At 46.9% G+C, this 13637-nt stretch overlaps 1 protein-coding gene across 5 annotated transcripts in view; it reads right to left on the bottom strand.

Moving 5' to 3' along the window:
• The window catches only part of XRN2 (5'-3' exoribonuclease 2), an 81996-nt gene extending 71828 nt beyond the window's left edge, over positions 1–10168 (bottom strand). For all 5 annotated transcript variants that reach the window (XM_002710942.6, XM_008256330.5, XM_089307371.1 and 2 more), the window contains exon 1: positions 10006–10168. In XM_002710942.6, coding sequence (XP_002710988.1) covers positions 10006–10080 — 75 coding nt within the window. In that variant the 5' untranslated portion in view covers positions 10081–10168. The remainder of the gene's footprint in view (positions 1–10005) is intronic.
• Between the last annotated feature and the right edge of the window lie 3469 nt (positions 10169–13637).

Raw genomic sequence — 13637 nt, 5'->3', positions numbered from 1 at the left:
CCACAATGCTGGCCCCAATAAATAAATTTAAAAACAACAACAAAAATTAACTGAGACTGACCAGATGTTGGGTTCAACAAAGTTACGTGATTTTAGTTATTACAAACATGCAAACAAAACTAAAGTATGATTAAAGAAGCAGAAGATATGATGAAAAGTCATATCAAAGAGACTATCAACAGAGAAAAAGAGAAATAAAAAATTCACTAGAAGGGCTCAACAGATGTGAACTGGCAAATTAGCAGACTTGAAGATAGATTCATACAGCTTATATAAGGTAAAGAAAATGAGCAGAGGAGCCAGCATTGTGGCATACAGGTAAAGCCACTGCCTGTGATGCCGGCACCCCATGTGGGAACCCATCTAGCTCCCTGCTAATGGCCTGGGAAAAGCAGGGGAAGATTGCCTAAGTGCTTTGGGCCCTGCCACTCATGTGGGGGACCTGGAAGAAGCTCCTGGCTTCAGCCTGGCCCAGCCCCCGATGTTGCAGACATAGGGGGTCAACCAGCAGTTGGAAGATTTCTGTGTAACTCTGACTTTCAAATAAATAAACAAATATTGAGAAAAGGGAAAAAAGAGAAGAGAAAAAAAGAAAAGAAAAAGAAAAAGAAGGAAGACAGGAGGACAGTCAGTGGTATGACTTAAAAAGCACTGAGAGAAAAGAAAAGAACTATCAACCAAGAACTCTATAACCAGGAAAGTCACCATTTAAAACTGAAGGTGGAGAGGCCAACGCTGTGGCACAGATTAATGCTCCATCTGTGGTGCCAGCATCCCATATGGGCGCTGGTTCTAGTCCGGCTGCTCTTCTTCAGATCCAGCTCTCTGCTGAGCTCGGGAAAGCAGATGAAGATGGTCCAAGTCCATGGGCCCCTACATCCAGCTTTGGATCTGCTTAGCTTCAGACACTGACGCCATCTGGGGAGTGAACCAGCAGATGGAAGACCTCTCTGCCTCTAACTCTCACTGTAACTCTGCCTCTCAAATAAATAAAATCTTTAAAACAAAAAAACAAAACAAAACAAACAAACAAAAACAGAAGGTGCAGGAGGCATTGTGGCACAGATTAGGTCGTCACTTGGAATATCCACATCCTATATATTAAGTGCCAGTTTGAGTCCCAGCTACTCCATGCTTTTAATTCTGCTTCCTGCTAAGAGACAACTGATGATGGTCCAAGTACTTGGGTTCCAGCCACCAATTCAGGAGATCTGGATGGAGTTCTTGGATCTTAATTTCAGCCTGGCATAGCCCTGGATGTTGAGGGCATTTGTGATGTAGACAAAACATCTCTCTTGGTCTCTCCTCCTTTCAAATAAACAAACATTTTTAAAGATTTACTATTATTATTTATTTGAAAGGCAGAGTTACAGAAAGAGAGGGAGAGACAGAAAGGGAGGTCTTCCATTTGATGGTTCAATCCCCAGTTAGCTCCAGATGGCCACAACGACCAGGTCTGGGCCAGACCAAAACCAGGAGCCAGAAGCTTTCCCGGGTCTCCCACATGGTTGCAGGGGTCCAACAGCTTACTTGGGTCATCTGCTGCTGCTTTCCCAGACACATCAGCAGGGAGCTGGGTTGGAAGTGAAGCAGCCAGGACTTGAACCAGCGCCCATACTGGATGCTGGCACCACAGGTGAAGGCTTAACCTATTAGGCCACAGTGCCAGCCCCAATAAATAAATATTTTTAAAAATGAAAGTGAAGGGACTGGCGCTGTGGCTCACTTGGCTAATCCTCCGCCTGTGGCACTGGCATCCCGTATGGGCGCCGGGTTCTAGTCCCAGTTGCTCCTCTTCCAGTCCAGCTCTCTGCTGTGGCCCGGGAAGGCAGTGGAGGATGGCCCAAGTGCTTGGGTCCCTGCACCCGCATGGGAGACCAGGAGGAAGCACCTGGCTCCTGGCTTCGGATCGGTGCAACGCTGGCCATAGCGGCTTGGGGGGTGAATCAACGGAAGAAAGATCTTTCTCTGTCTCTCTCTCTCACTGTCTATCTCTATCTGTCAAAAAAAAAAAAAAAAAATGACGGCCGGCGCCGCGGCTCACTAGGCTAATCCTCCGCCTAGCGGCGCCGGCACACCGGGTTCTAGTCCCGGTCAGGGCACCGGATTCTATCCCGGTTGCCCCTCTTCCAGGCCAGCTCTCTGCTGTGGCCAGGGGGTGCAGTGGAGGATGGCCCAGGTGCTTGGGCCCTGCACCCCAAGGGAGACCAGGAAAAGCACCTGGATCCTGGCTCCTGCCATCGGATCAGTGCGGTGCGCCGGCCGCAGCGGCCATTGGAGGGTGAACCAACGGCAAAAGGAAGACCTTTCTCTCTGTCTCTCTCTCTCACTGTCCACTCTGCCTGTCAAAAAAAAAAAAAAAAAAAAATGAAAGTGAAATCAAGACTTTCCTAGATGAACAAAAACAGAGTGTATGCTCCTCCTTTCTTAACTTAAAGAGCAACTGTGTGAAACATACAATATATTGTTGAACTTATAGAACATTTGTGTAGCATTATGTGTCAACAATAGCACAGAAAGAGGTAGATGGAAGCAAAGTTGCAATGTGCTAAGGATATGACTACAGATGATAAGGAAAGAATTGACCATTGGGCTATAACGTTACAGATGTGTATTATAATAATACCATAAAAGGAAGGGATGGGAATTTGAGGTATGTAACAGTACCACTATAGGAGCTGGAGCTGTGGCATAGCAGGTAAAGCTGGAATCCCATATGGGCACTGGTTCAAGTCCTGGCTGCTCCACTTCGGATCCAGCTCTCTGCTATGGCCTGGGAAAGCAGTAGAAGATGGCTCAAGTCTTTGAGCCCCTGTACCCACATGGAAGACCCAGAGGAAGCTCCTGGCTCCTGGCTTCGGATCGGCATAGCTCCTGCCATTTCGACCATCTGGGGAGTGAACCTGTGGACGGAAGATCTATCCCTGCCTCTCTGGAACTCTGTCTTTCAAGTAATTGAATAAATCTTAAAAAAAAAAAAAAAAAAAAAAAACAGCACAAACCTTAAATTGATTTTAATTAGATGTATATGGTAAACCCTAAAGCAATGACACTGAAAAATACACCATAAAAGTAGTGACAAAGCAGTAAAGGAGGAATAGAGGAGAAAAATGAGAGGCTATCTAGAAAACAAGAAATACAATGGCAGATGTGAAACCAACTAAACAAATACATTAACCATTAGCGGTTCATGCAATCTAATAAAAAGGCAGATTAGATTGTCAGATTTAAAAAACACGATCCAATATAAAAGCAAATGGACAAGGGAGGCTGATCATGCAGACAGCAAACCCAAGAAAGTTACAGCTGGTATACTGATATCAGACAAATCTATACAAACACTAAAGACTTCTCGTCAAACCTTAAAACCTTTATCCTTCAAAGGAAACCTTCAACAAACTGAAGACAACCCACAGGACGGGAGAAAACATCTGCGAAATATGTCTCTAACAAGGGACTTATAGAAACTCTTAGAATTCAAAAACCAAAGTGCAACCCAGTTTAAAAAGCAGTAAAAAGTCAAAATATACATTTCACCAAAAAGATATACGGCCAATAAGCATATAAAATGATCAACACCATTAGTCAATAGGGAAATGTAAATCAAAACCACAATTAGATAACATTTCACAACCAACTAGGATGGTTATTTCTAAAAATCCAATAACCAGTGTTGGCAAGTTTGCTGAGTAGCCTTGGACCAACTCAGATCTCTCGCTCACTCTCTTGCTTGTAGTTCTCCAGAGTAACTGTAGAAGGCGCCAGTCATACAATATCCTGGAAAAGCGAAGAGCTGCCTGAGCCCTGCTCCAGTCCCTGCCAGATTCAGGGAGGGACCACCTGAGACATCCAGGGGGCCTCGATCTGCAGGAGCAGGATGTCCTTTCACGCCAGTGAATTAATTACAGGAATGCTGCAAAGACCTTTCATAATCAAACACGCTCAAGAAAACTTCAAGAAACTGAACCCAACAGTATATAAAAATACATCATGTTTTTAAGAATTTTTTTTTTTAATTTTAGATTTTGTGAGGTCTACACTGTGGCATAGTGGTTAAGCCTCAGCCTGCGGTGCCAGCAACCCATGTGCGTGCTGGTTCAAGTCCTGGCTATTACACTTTCAATCCAGCTCCCTGTTAATGCGCCTGGGAAAGCAGTAGAAGATGGCACAAGTGCTTGGGCCTCTGCACCTGCATGGGAGACCCAGAAGAAGCTCTTGGCTCTGGATCAGCCCAGCTCTGATGTTGCAGCCATTTGGGGAGTGACCAGCAGGTGGAAGACCTTTCTCTCTGTCTCTCCCTCTGTAACTCTCTCTCTCTCTCTCAAATAAATAAATTATTTTTTTAAAAAAGATAGCTGATGTTAAAAAAAGAAGAATTTCAGATTTTGTTTTTAGAAATAGTCAAGCTCTGGAAACAACCCACATGTTCAGCAATAAAGTGAAAGAAAACACAAAATGTGGTACATCCACAACAGAGAATACTAGCTAAAAATAAATAGAAATGAACAACTCATAACTGTGAGAACAGGGATAAATCTCAAAATAACAATACTGAATGAAAATTAACTGGGCCAGGTTTAAAAAGAGAGGAAGGGCCGGCGCTGCGACTCAATAGGCTAATCCTCCACCTAGCGGCACACCGGGTTCTAGTCCCGGTCGGGGTGCCGGATTCTGTCCTGGTTGCCCCTCTTCCAGGCCAGCTCTCTGCTGTGGCCTGGGAGTGCAGTGGTGGCCCAAGTCCTTGGGCCCTGTACCCGCATGGGAGACCAGGAGAAGCACCTGGCTCCTGCCTTCGGATAGGCGAGGTACGCCGGCCGCAGCACGCCAGCCGTGGTGGCGGCCATTGGAGGGTGAACCGACGGCAAAAGGAAGACCTTTCTCTCTGTCTCTCTCTCTCTCACTATCCACTCACTCTGCCTGTCCAAAAAAAAAAAGAGCGAGAACATATAAGGTATAATTCTATTCACACAAAATCAAGGAGAATGAAAGCCAATCAGTGGCTGACTGACAGAGCAGCAGGGAGGGGAAGTAGAGAGAAATTACAAAGTGGGGGAAGGAATGTTTTAGAGGTCAAGTTCATTGTCTTGACTGTAGTGATGGCTGCATGGAATTCCACCCTTCACAGAAGTAGTTTATTTTTTGTCATTTGTACTTCAATAAAGCTACAAACAGGGAAGAAATGGGGGCGGGGGGGGGGGGGAGCCAGAGGACAAAAAATTAAAAATCAGTCACAGGATGGCATTTGGCACATCAGTTAAGACTCCTCCTTGGGATGCCCTCATCCCATACTGGAGTGCCTGAGCCCCAGCTCTGTTTCAGATTCTGGCTTCTGTTACTGCGGATAGATAACGTCAAGTGCGAGTGTTCCTGCCACCCATATGAGAGGCCTGGGTTAGTTTTATGCCCCTGCTTTGGCCAGGCCCATTTCAGCTGTTGTGGGCATTTGAGAAGGGAAACAGCAGAAGATCGGTCTCTTTTTCTGCTTTGAAATAAGCAAACAATAAATTTATCAATGAAAATAAACAAATCATTCTTGGAGGACCCATATTGAGTTTAGAGAGAGAAGGGGAAAAAGGTCAAGAAATACTTAAAACTAAAGAACACAATATTCTAGACCTAAGATAAAAGTTATGCCTACGTACAGAATCAGGGCCGTTTATACTGTCAAGGAAAACATAAAATTCAGAACGAAAAGCTGATCCACACCGAATAATGAAAGTAGATCTTCACAAAGAGCACGTCCTTCCTTGTTTCTGCCCTGGTTCTGATGTTTCTTAGCTCAGGGCCTTTAGACTTGTTACTCAATCCTTCTGTGTTTCAGCTTTCTCATCAGTAATAACAGTAGTAAGTAAACCAGCAGTCAAAAGTGATTAGAACAGTGCCTTTAGAAAATCAATAGAAAGCAGTGGAAGATGATCCAAGTACTTGGGCCTCTTCTTCCTATGTGGGAGACCTGGATGAAACTCTTGGCTCCTGGCTTTGACCTGGCCCAGGCCCAGCCATTGTGGCTGTCTGGAGAGTGAACCAAAGGATGGGAGACCTCTCTCTTGAATAAATAAAATAAAATCAAGTAAATAAAATTAAACTTTAACCACTATATTCCTAAAGTTGTACTTATGAAATGCATGAGGGCCGGTGCCATGGTGCAACAGGTTAATCCTCTGCCTGCGGCACTGGCATCCCATATGGGCGTGGTTCTAGTCCTGGCTGCTCCTCTTCCAATCCAGCTCTCTGCTATGGCCTGGGAAAGCAGTAGAAGATGGCCCAAGTGCTTGGGCCCCTGCACCCATGTGGGAGACCTGGAAGAAGCACCTGGCTCCTGGCTTCGGATCAGCCCAGCTCCGGCCGTTGTGGCCATCTGGGGAGTGAACCAACAGAAGGAAGATCTCTCTCTCCGTCTTTCCCTCTCACTGCCTATAACTCTACCTCTCAAATAAATAAAAAAAAATCTTAAAAAAAAGAAATGCATGAAGTTTGTGTTCCTTAAATAAAAATTTCTTTGGGGAAAAAAGAAAATCAATACAGTCAAAAGTTGCCTAGCATGGTAAATGTAAGTGTTAGCCATCTGTAAGTTAAATGAATAAATCACTCGCACACTGAAATTGTTATGAACATTAACTAGTTTATTTAAAAAAAAAAAAGCTAGGCGCCTGTGTTGTGGTACAACAGGCTAAACTACCTGCTGTGATACCAGGATCCCATAAGAGTGCCAGTTCTAGTCTTGGCTGCTCCATTTCTGATCCAGCTCCTTGCTAATACACCTAGGAAAGTAGCAGAAAATGCCCTAACTCCTTGGGCCTTGCACCCACAAGGGAGACACAGATGCAGTTCCAGGCTCTTGGCTTTGGCATGGCCTAACCCTGGTCACTGTGGCCATTTGGGGAGTGAACCAGTAGATGGAAGTTCTCTCCCTGTCTGTCCCTCTCTGTAACCCTTTCAAAGAAATCAATCTTTAAAAAAAAAAAAAGATAATTTTCATTACCTGAATTCTATTCCTAGCTATGAATGCTGATTCATGTGTATCAGGGTTGAATGGAGATGTTAAGCCCCACAATGAGTCAGAAAACTCACCTCTCAAACAATATTTTTTTTTTAAAGATTTATTTATTTGTCTGAAAGGCGAAGTCACAGAGAGGCAGAGGAAGAGAGAGAGAAAGAAAGAGAGAGAGAGAGAGATCAATCCATCTACCATCTGCTGGTTCACTCCCCAAATGGCCACAACAGCTGGAGCTGGACTGATCCAGAGCCAGGAACTGCTTCTAGGTCTCCCACATGGGTGCAGGGGCCCAAGCACTTGGGCCACCTTCTAACGCTTTCCCAGGCCATAGCAGAAAGCTAGATGGGATGGCTGGAGCCGCGGCTCAATAGGCTAATCCTCTGCCTGCAGCGCCGGATTCAGTCCCAGTTGCTCCTCTTCCAGGCCAGCTCTTGCTATGGCCCAGGAGTGCAGTGGAGAATGGCCCTAGTCCTTGGGCCCCGCACCCACATGGGAGACCAGGAGAGGCACCTGGCTCCTGGCTTCGGATCAGCGCGGTGCGCCAGCTGCAGCGGCCATTTGGGGGTGAACCAACGGAAAAGGAAGACCTTTCTCTCTCTCTCACTGTCCACTCTGCCTGTCAAAAAAAAAAAAAAAAAACTGGACAGGAAGTGGAGCAGCCAGGACTTGAACCGGCATCCCACTGGCACTGCAGGCAGCAGCTTTATCAGCTCCAGCACAGCTCCAGCCCTGTCAAACACTATTTTTTAAAAAAGTCAACTGAGAATCAAAAACAAAGGAAGCATTTAAGCCATGAACGATAATGCTCTGTAACAGTAACTTTGGGGCCAACGTAGTGGGTAAAAGCCACTGTCTGAATCGCAGGCATCCCATATAGGCACCAGTTTGTGTCCCAGCTGCTCCACTTCCAATCCAGCTCCCTGTTAATGTGCCTGGGAAAGCAGAGGAGGGTCCAAGTACCCGGGCCCCTCCATCCATATCGGAGACAGGGAAGAAGCTCAGGCTACTGGCCTAGCCTGGGGCCCTCATGGCCATCTGGGGAGTAAACTGGTGGATACAAGATCTCTCTCTCACTCTCACTCTCACTCTCCTCTCTCTCCTCTCTGTAACTCTTTCAAATAAATAAAAACAAATCTTAAAAAAAAAAAATAAAAGAAGTTCTCTGAAGAAAGGCATTTTAAAAATAAAAAAGGAAACCTTCCAACATAGACCCCAGAGGAATCTCCAAGAGAATAGAAAACGTCAAGTTAGGATGCGGAAAGCTGTAAAGTGGGGAAAAAAAAGGCAACACCTGGGGCTGATGCTGTAGCACAGTGGGTTAACACTCTGGCCTGAAGTGCCAGCATCCCAAATGGGTGCCAGTTCAAGACCCAGCTGCTCCACTTCCGATCCAGCTCTCTGCTATGGCCTGGGAAAGCAGTGGAAGATGGCCCAATTCCTTGGGCCCCTGCACCCACGTGAGAGACCCGGAGGAAGCTCCTGGCTCCTAGCTTCGGATAGGCGCAGCTCTGGCCGTTGCAGCCAACTGGTGAGTGAACCATCGGATGGAAGACCTCTCTCTCTCTCTCTGCCTCTGCTCTCTCTGTGTAACTCTGACTTTCAAATAAATAAATAAAATCTTAAAAAAAAAAAAAAAAGCAACACCAAAGCAGAAAAAAAGCAAAAGACACAGAATCAAAGTACAAAATCTGAATTTGCAGTAACGATAACCACAATAACATCTGAGCTTGCAGACTTTACAACAAATCTGTGGAGTCAAAACACCAACAATTTTCAACTTTGGATGCCAACAATATAAAACGACATCTGACAAACCAGACTCCCACTGAAACGGAAGCGGAGAGAGAAAAACGGAGATGAAGCTCTGAAAAGCACCAAGTGATACCTGGTACTAGGGATGGCCTTAAAAAACAAAGGCACATTACTTAAAGTTATAAAGTAACTAAGGCCTCCATCACCGCTGATACTCAACAGCTGGGCGCAAAACTGATACATCAAGTATTTACACAGAAACGAAACAGTTCTGAGCGGAGAAACGGGAGGGGAAGGTGTGGAACAAGGAACTAGTATTGTCTGTATTCGTTCAACCCCAGCGCAAGGAAAAGTGTAATGAAAGGTTGGTAGAAGTGGTAGAAGTCTTTAAGAAACATTCGCTTTAAGCAGAGCACCAGGAAGACCGCGAATGCCACCAAAACCAGGCTTTCGGATTCTCCCCGGATTGCAGCTAAAAAAAGTAAAAATCAGAGTTATCTTCCCGATGGGTGCCAGCGAAAGGGGACTGGGAGCGCCCCCAGGCCTTGCCCAGTTCGCAAGCTCTACCCACGCCTCCGTTCAGAGAGCGTGCAGGAAAAATCCTGCAAACTGAAAGCACCCCGACTCGGCTCGCACACGAGTCAGCCAGCGCACGCCGAGAAGAGGGGGGCACTCATCCACACTCCCACCTAGCCCTCGACTTTCCAACGTGCTTTTAACCTGAGATCCCACCAAGAGCAACTAACCGGCCACACACACGCCGGGGAAGACCCTCGAGAGAGGGGCCAGGAAACAAACGAAACAAACAAAAAATGCCCGCCCCCTGGGTCACTGCACCAGGCAGTTTGTTACAGGCAGGGTTAGCACCCGCGCCTCCCTAACAGGCGAACTCCGCACGGCCCGTCCCCAGCCTCCGGCCAGACCCAAACTGCGCGATCCCCGGAGGAAACAAAGCCGTGGGCGGGGCCTTCCGGTATCGGAAAGGGGAAAAAAAAAAAAAGCGGGCAGGGGAGGAGCGGCTCTCCCGCCAGTTCCGACCCCGAACGGCCCTAGCCCCGCCCCGGGCGCTCCTCGGGACCCCCAGACTCCGAGCGCCCGCGGTCAACCCCGCGTCCCACCACGGCCGCCCGCGGGGCTGCGACAGAGGAGTGCGGGCTCCCCGGGATCTGAAGACAGGCGGCGGGCCCGAGAGCCGCGGCCTAGGCTCTCCGGGGCCTCCCGGGCGCTAGCGTGACGGCCGCCGGGCGCTTCCTCACCTTCTCTTCCACGCAGTTGACAATGATGGACGGATACTTGCGGCTGAGCCAGCGGAAGAACGCCGGGACTCCCATAGCGGCAGCGCAGCGGCCGGGCCAGCGGACCAGCGTAACCGGAGAGACAGGCAGAGCGGCCGCCGCCGACACCGGCACTTCCTCCCACGTGCGCGCCAGCGACCGGAAGTGATGTCACGGCGTCACCGCCGAGGAAGCCGGGAAGGGGACTTCGCCGCTAGGTTGACGGAGCGGCCCGCGGGGTCCGGGTGGTCCCGGGCTGGGCTGCTTGTGGGTGGAGGGGTGGGCGGCGCGCTTGCGCCAGGTGGTCTCAGGCCCGGAGTGAGTCCGAGTTGCGGGGACGTCGGCTGACTCCCTCCGTTTCTGCGGTGAACCGGACTGTCAGGAGGACTGTTTATAAGTGTTGTACTGTAATAAGGCTGGTTTGCATAAATAACTCACTCCACATAGTTGCAGGGTGGAGTTGAGGTGGCATTTAGCATCCAGTGCAGCCTTGAGGACTGTGAAAATACCTGCTGGTGGCACTCCTCTGCACTTCCTAGCCCCGACTGTGCTAGGGGATTATCTCGTTTAACTGTCACTTAAGCCTTCTGAAGGCACTGTCATTACACTCCTCTAACGTACTGCGCATGAGAAAGCCAAGTTGTAGGGTTAACTCACTTGCTGATTGACCCAGCTGGAATTTCGGTTCAAGCAAAGATCGATTAATCGTCTGTCTTTGCACTGACATACTTTTGATGGCTTCCGATGCGTTTATTTTGTCAGCAGGTGGAAGGGGAGGTCTGGAAGAGGAGCCATTTATGTCCATTTACTCAAGCCTGAGAAGGCTCTTGCCCTGGAATCCCCTCTTGGTCTGATAAATCACACTCAATCCTAAAGGCTCACCTCAAGAGGCCTCTAAGAAAGCAGGGTATTTCTCTGGGTTCCCCTGCACACTATTCATTGCCCCGCCCCGTCCCCTGTGCTCTGATGACACTGTGTTGGTGTGGGTATTCGAGTTATCCCATATTTTATGGGAGAATAGCCAGAACTATCCCAGAGGGTTCTATTTCTGGGGAGACTCCTCATTTTACCTAGAGACGGCCCCTCCTTTGACAAGTATCTGGCTCTGCTCCAAGCTGCTATGCATGTACAGGAAATGTACACACATCACAGGGAATGCAGGGATAGGCCGTGGTCAGGTTGAGTCATTCATTGAGAACCCTTGCCCAACGGTTGAGAACTTCGAGCCGTGAGGAATGGGAGGTGGCGCCTCCCAAACCAGAAGAGCAAAATTCAACTTATTGCCATCGTGCAATGAGAGAAGCAGGTGTTAAGTCCCTGAGACCAATGGTTTGTGAGCTCCAGCTAAAATCCCTTCCACAGTTTGGTTGGTAAGCCTATCCTTTGATTTTATGAGCCAATAATAATAATAGTAATTTTTACCATAAGCATGGTTAACTGATGTTCCTATCCCTTGGGAAGGAAAGAGTCCCAACAAACTAGTAGTAAAATTTGGGAAGTGCACAGTTAATTCATCTGGATAAGTTTGCAAAGAGGCATAAAAATTGGAGATTTGGGTGCTCAGAAGAGAGAAAGGTAGGAGAAACCCAAAAGATAAGAACTAAATGTTGCGATGCCTTCATCAGCCTAATGTGTCAGGACTAATACTGGATGTGAGTTTTTCTCGGGGAAATGAAGAGAATAGATCTTGTGTTGGGATCACTATGGTCTAGCACAGGCTTGGGCAACATTGCAGAGTTCAAGAAGCCAACTAAGTGGGAATTTATGAGTGCCGGAATTTACAAGAGTGTTGAACCAGACTTTGGATTTCCACCAGCTGGGAGATCAGAGGTTTTTTAAACATTTTTGCCCAGACTGAAGGAGCCAGAAAAGCCCCCCACACACACACCAGTGGATTATATGGATATCAAGAATAGTGTGAAAAATATACAGTATTTAAAAGCCAGAATGTCTGTAAACCCAAGTTGATTTTAAGCCCCATTACCATTGTAATTACCATAGGAAAGAGTCTTTGTGTTTTTGTTTTCTGCCTACTGTTGGTCTCTGGATTATTTAGTTGTCGCTCCCCCTCTTTGCAGAGGAACGACACAGGACCCTGCGTTGTTCTTTCGTCTGCTCGGCCCTCCCCGGGTTTGCTGCTGGTTCTTCCCGGGTTGGCTACCGTCCCTTCCACCTCCGTGGAAGGGCGGTTCCCCCTGCCACTTTCCCCACTTCCGCAGGGGAGCGGCACACCGCCGGCCTGCTCTCTCGGGGGCTGCACAGGTGTTCCCTCAGATGTTCCTCTTAGATGTTCCTGGTGCATGCCGTCTCTCTCCTCTTTTATAGTCCTCCTCCGCCAATCCCAACTCGGCTGCCCACACGCCGAGTACGCTGCTCTCCTCCAATCAGGAGCAGGATCAGCTCCTGGAGGTCATCACTCAAGTTGGCAAGAGGCAGCTGCGTAGAAGCTGTTTTCTCCTCTCCCAGCGCCATATTGTGGGAGAGCAGATGCATAGAATAAGTCTTAATTCCAGTAACTTAGTCCAGTCCGGGTTGCTCCCCACATTTAGTGCTTCCTTTCCCTCTTTAGCCTTACAAAATTCATTATGAATAACCTGATGTACTTAAAATAGTAGTCATAGTAACTAATTACTGGCTTCCACTTGATGGGACTACAGGGTGCTCAGATATTTAGACATTCTTCTGGGTGTTTGAGTGAGGACATTCTTGAGTGAGAGTGAAAAGTTTAATCAGTAATGCAGGTTGCTCTCCATAACTAACATACGCAGGTGTCATCCAGTCAGTTGAAGACATGTGTAGAACATGAAGACCTGTCCCCAGACAAGAGGGGATTCTCCAGCCAATTGTCCTCGTGTTTTATCAGCACTGTCTTCTCTCCTGAGTGGTCTTGAACCTGCTGACTCACACTGCAGATTTGAATTTCCAGGTCTCTATAACTGGGTGTGGCAAATCCTTATGATAACTGTCTCTCTGCAGGTAGAATTACGAAGGTACTTCAGAAAATTCATAGACAAATTTAATTTTAAGATAATAAAAATTTCCTTGAACATTTTGAATGCCCTTGGGATAGTATCTATGTTATTATATGTATATTGTATATATGTAATAGAATTCTGTTTCTCTAGAGAACCTTATTACAGTAGTTTTATTAACTTGCGAATTGTCATGTGCTTTTGCTATTTTATGTGGAAGAAGCCTCCAAACAATTTATTTCCAATTCTAAATCAGTTTTTCTTGAGCTAAATGGAGAGCTGTTCTTCAGAGTTTTGTTTTTAATCTAAATAAAACAAGTTTAGGACCTTTAGAAATCAATGCACTTTGTTGGTGAAAAGATGCTAATCAGGAAATGAGATTTGGGAAATTAAAAGACAGTAAGAGTATTGGTTCAAGAATAGGCAATAGGAAAATGAGGTCCCAAATAGACTTACATATGTATGAACACTTGAATAAGACACGTCGTACTGTAGAAAAGTGGGGAAGGGATACTTTAAAAAAAAAAAAAACATACTGCTGTAATCATTCCTTAGCTAACTGGAAAACATGAATATTCTACCTAGAACTAAACCACACACACACGCACACATACACACACAACCCTCCTATTTGATTATAGT

Source organism: Oryctolagus cuniculus, chromosome 11, assembly GCF_051225735.1.
Source record: "Oryctolagus cuniculus isolate XC-2025 breed Fujian yellow rabbit chromosome 11, ASM5122573v1, whole genome shotgun sequence".
NCBI classification, from domain to species: Eukaryota; Metazoa; Chordata; class Mammalia; order Lagomorpha; family Leporidae; genus Oryctolagus; species Oryctolagus cuniculus.
Note: the sequence above shows the minus strand (reverse complement) of the source record. Positions and strands in the feature narration are given on the sequence as shown.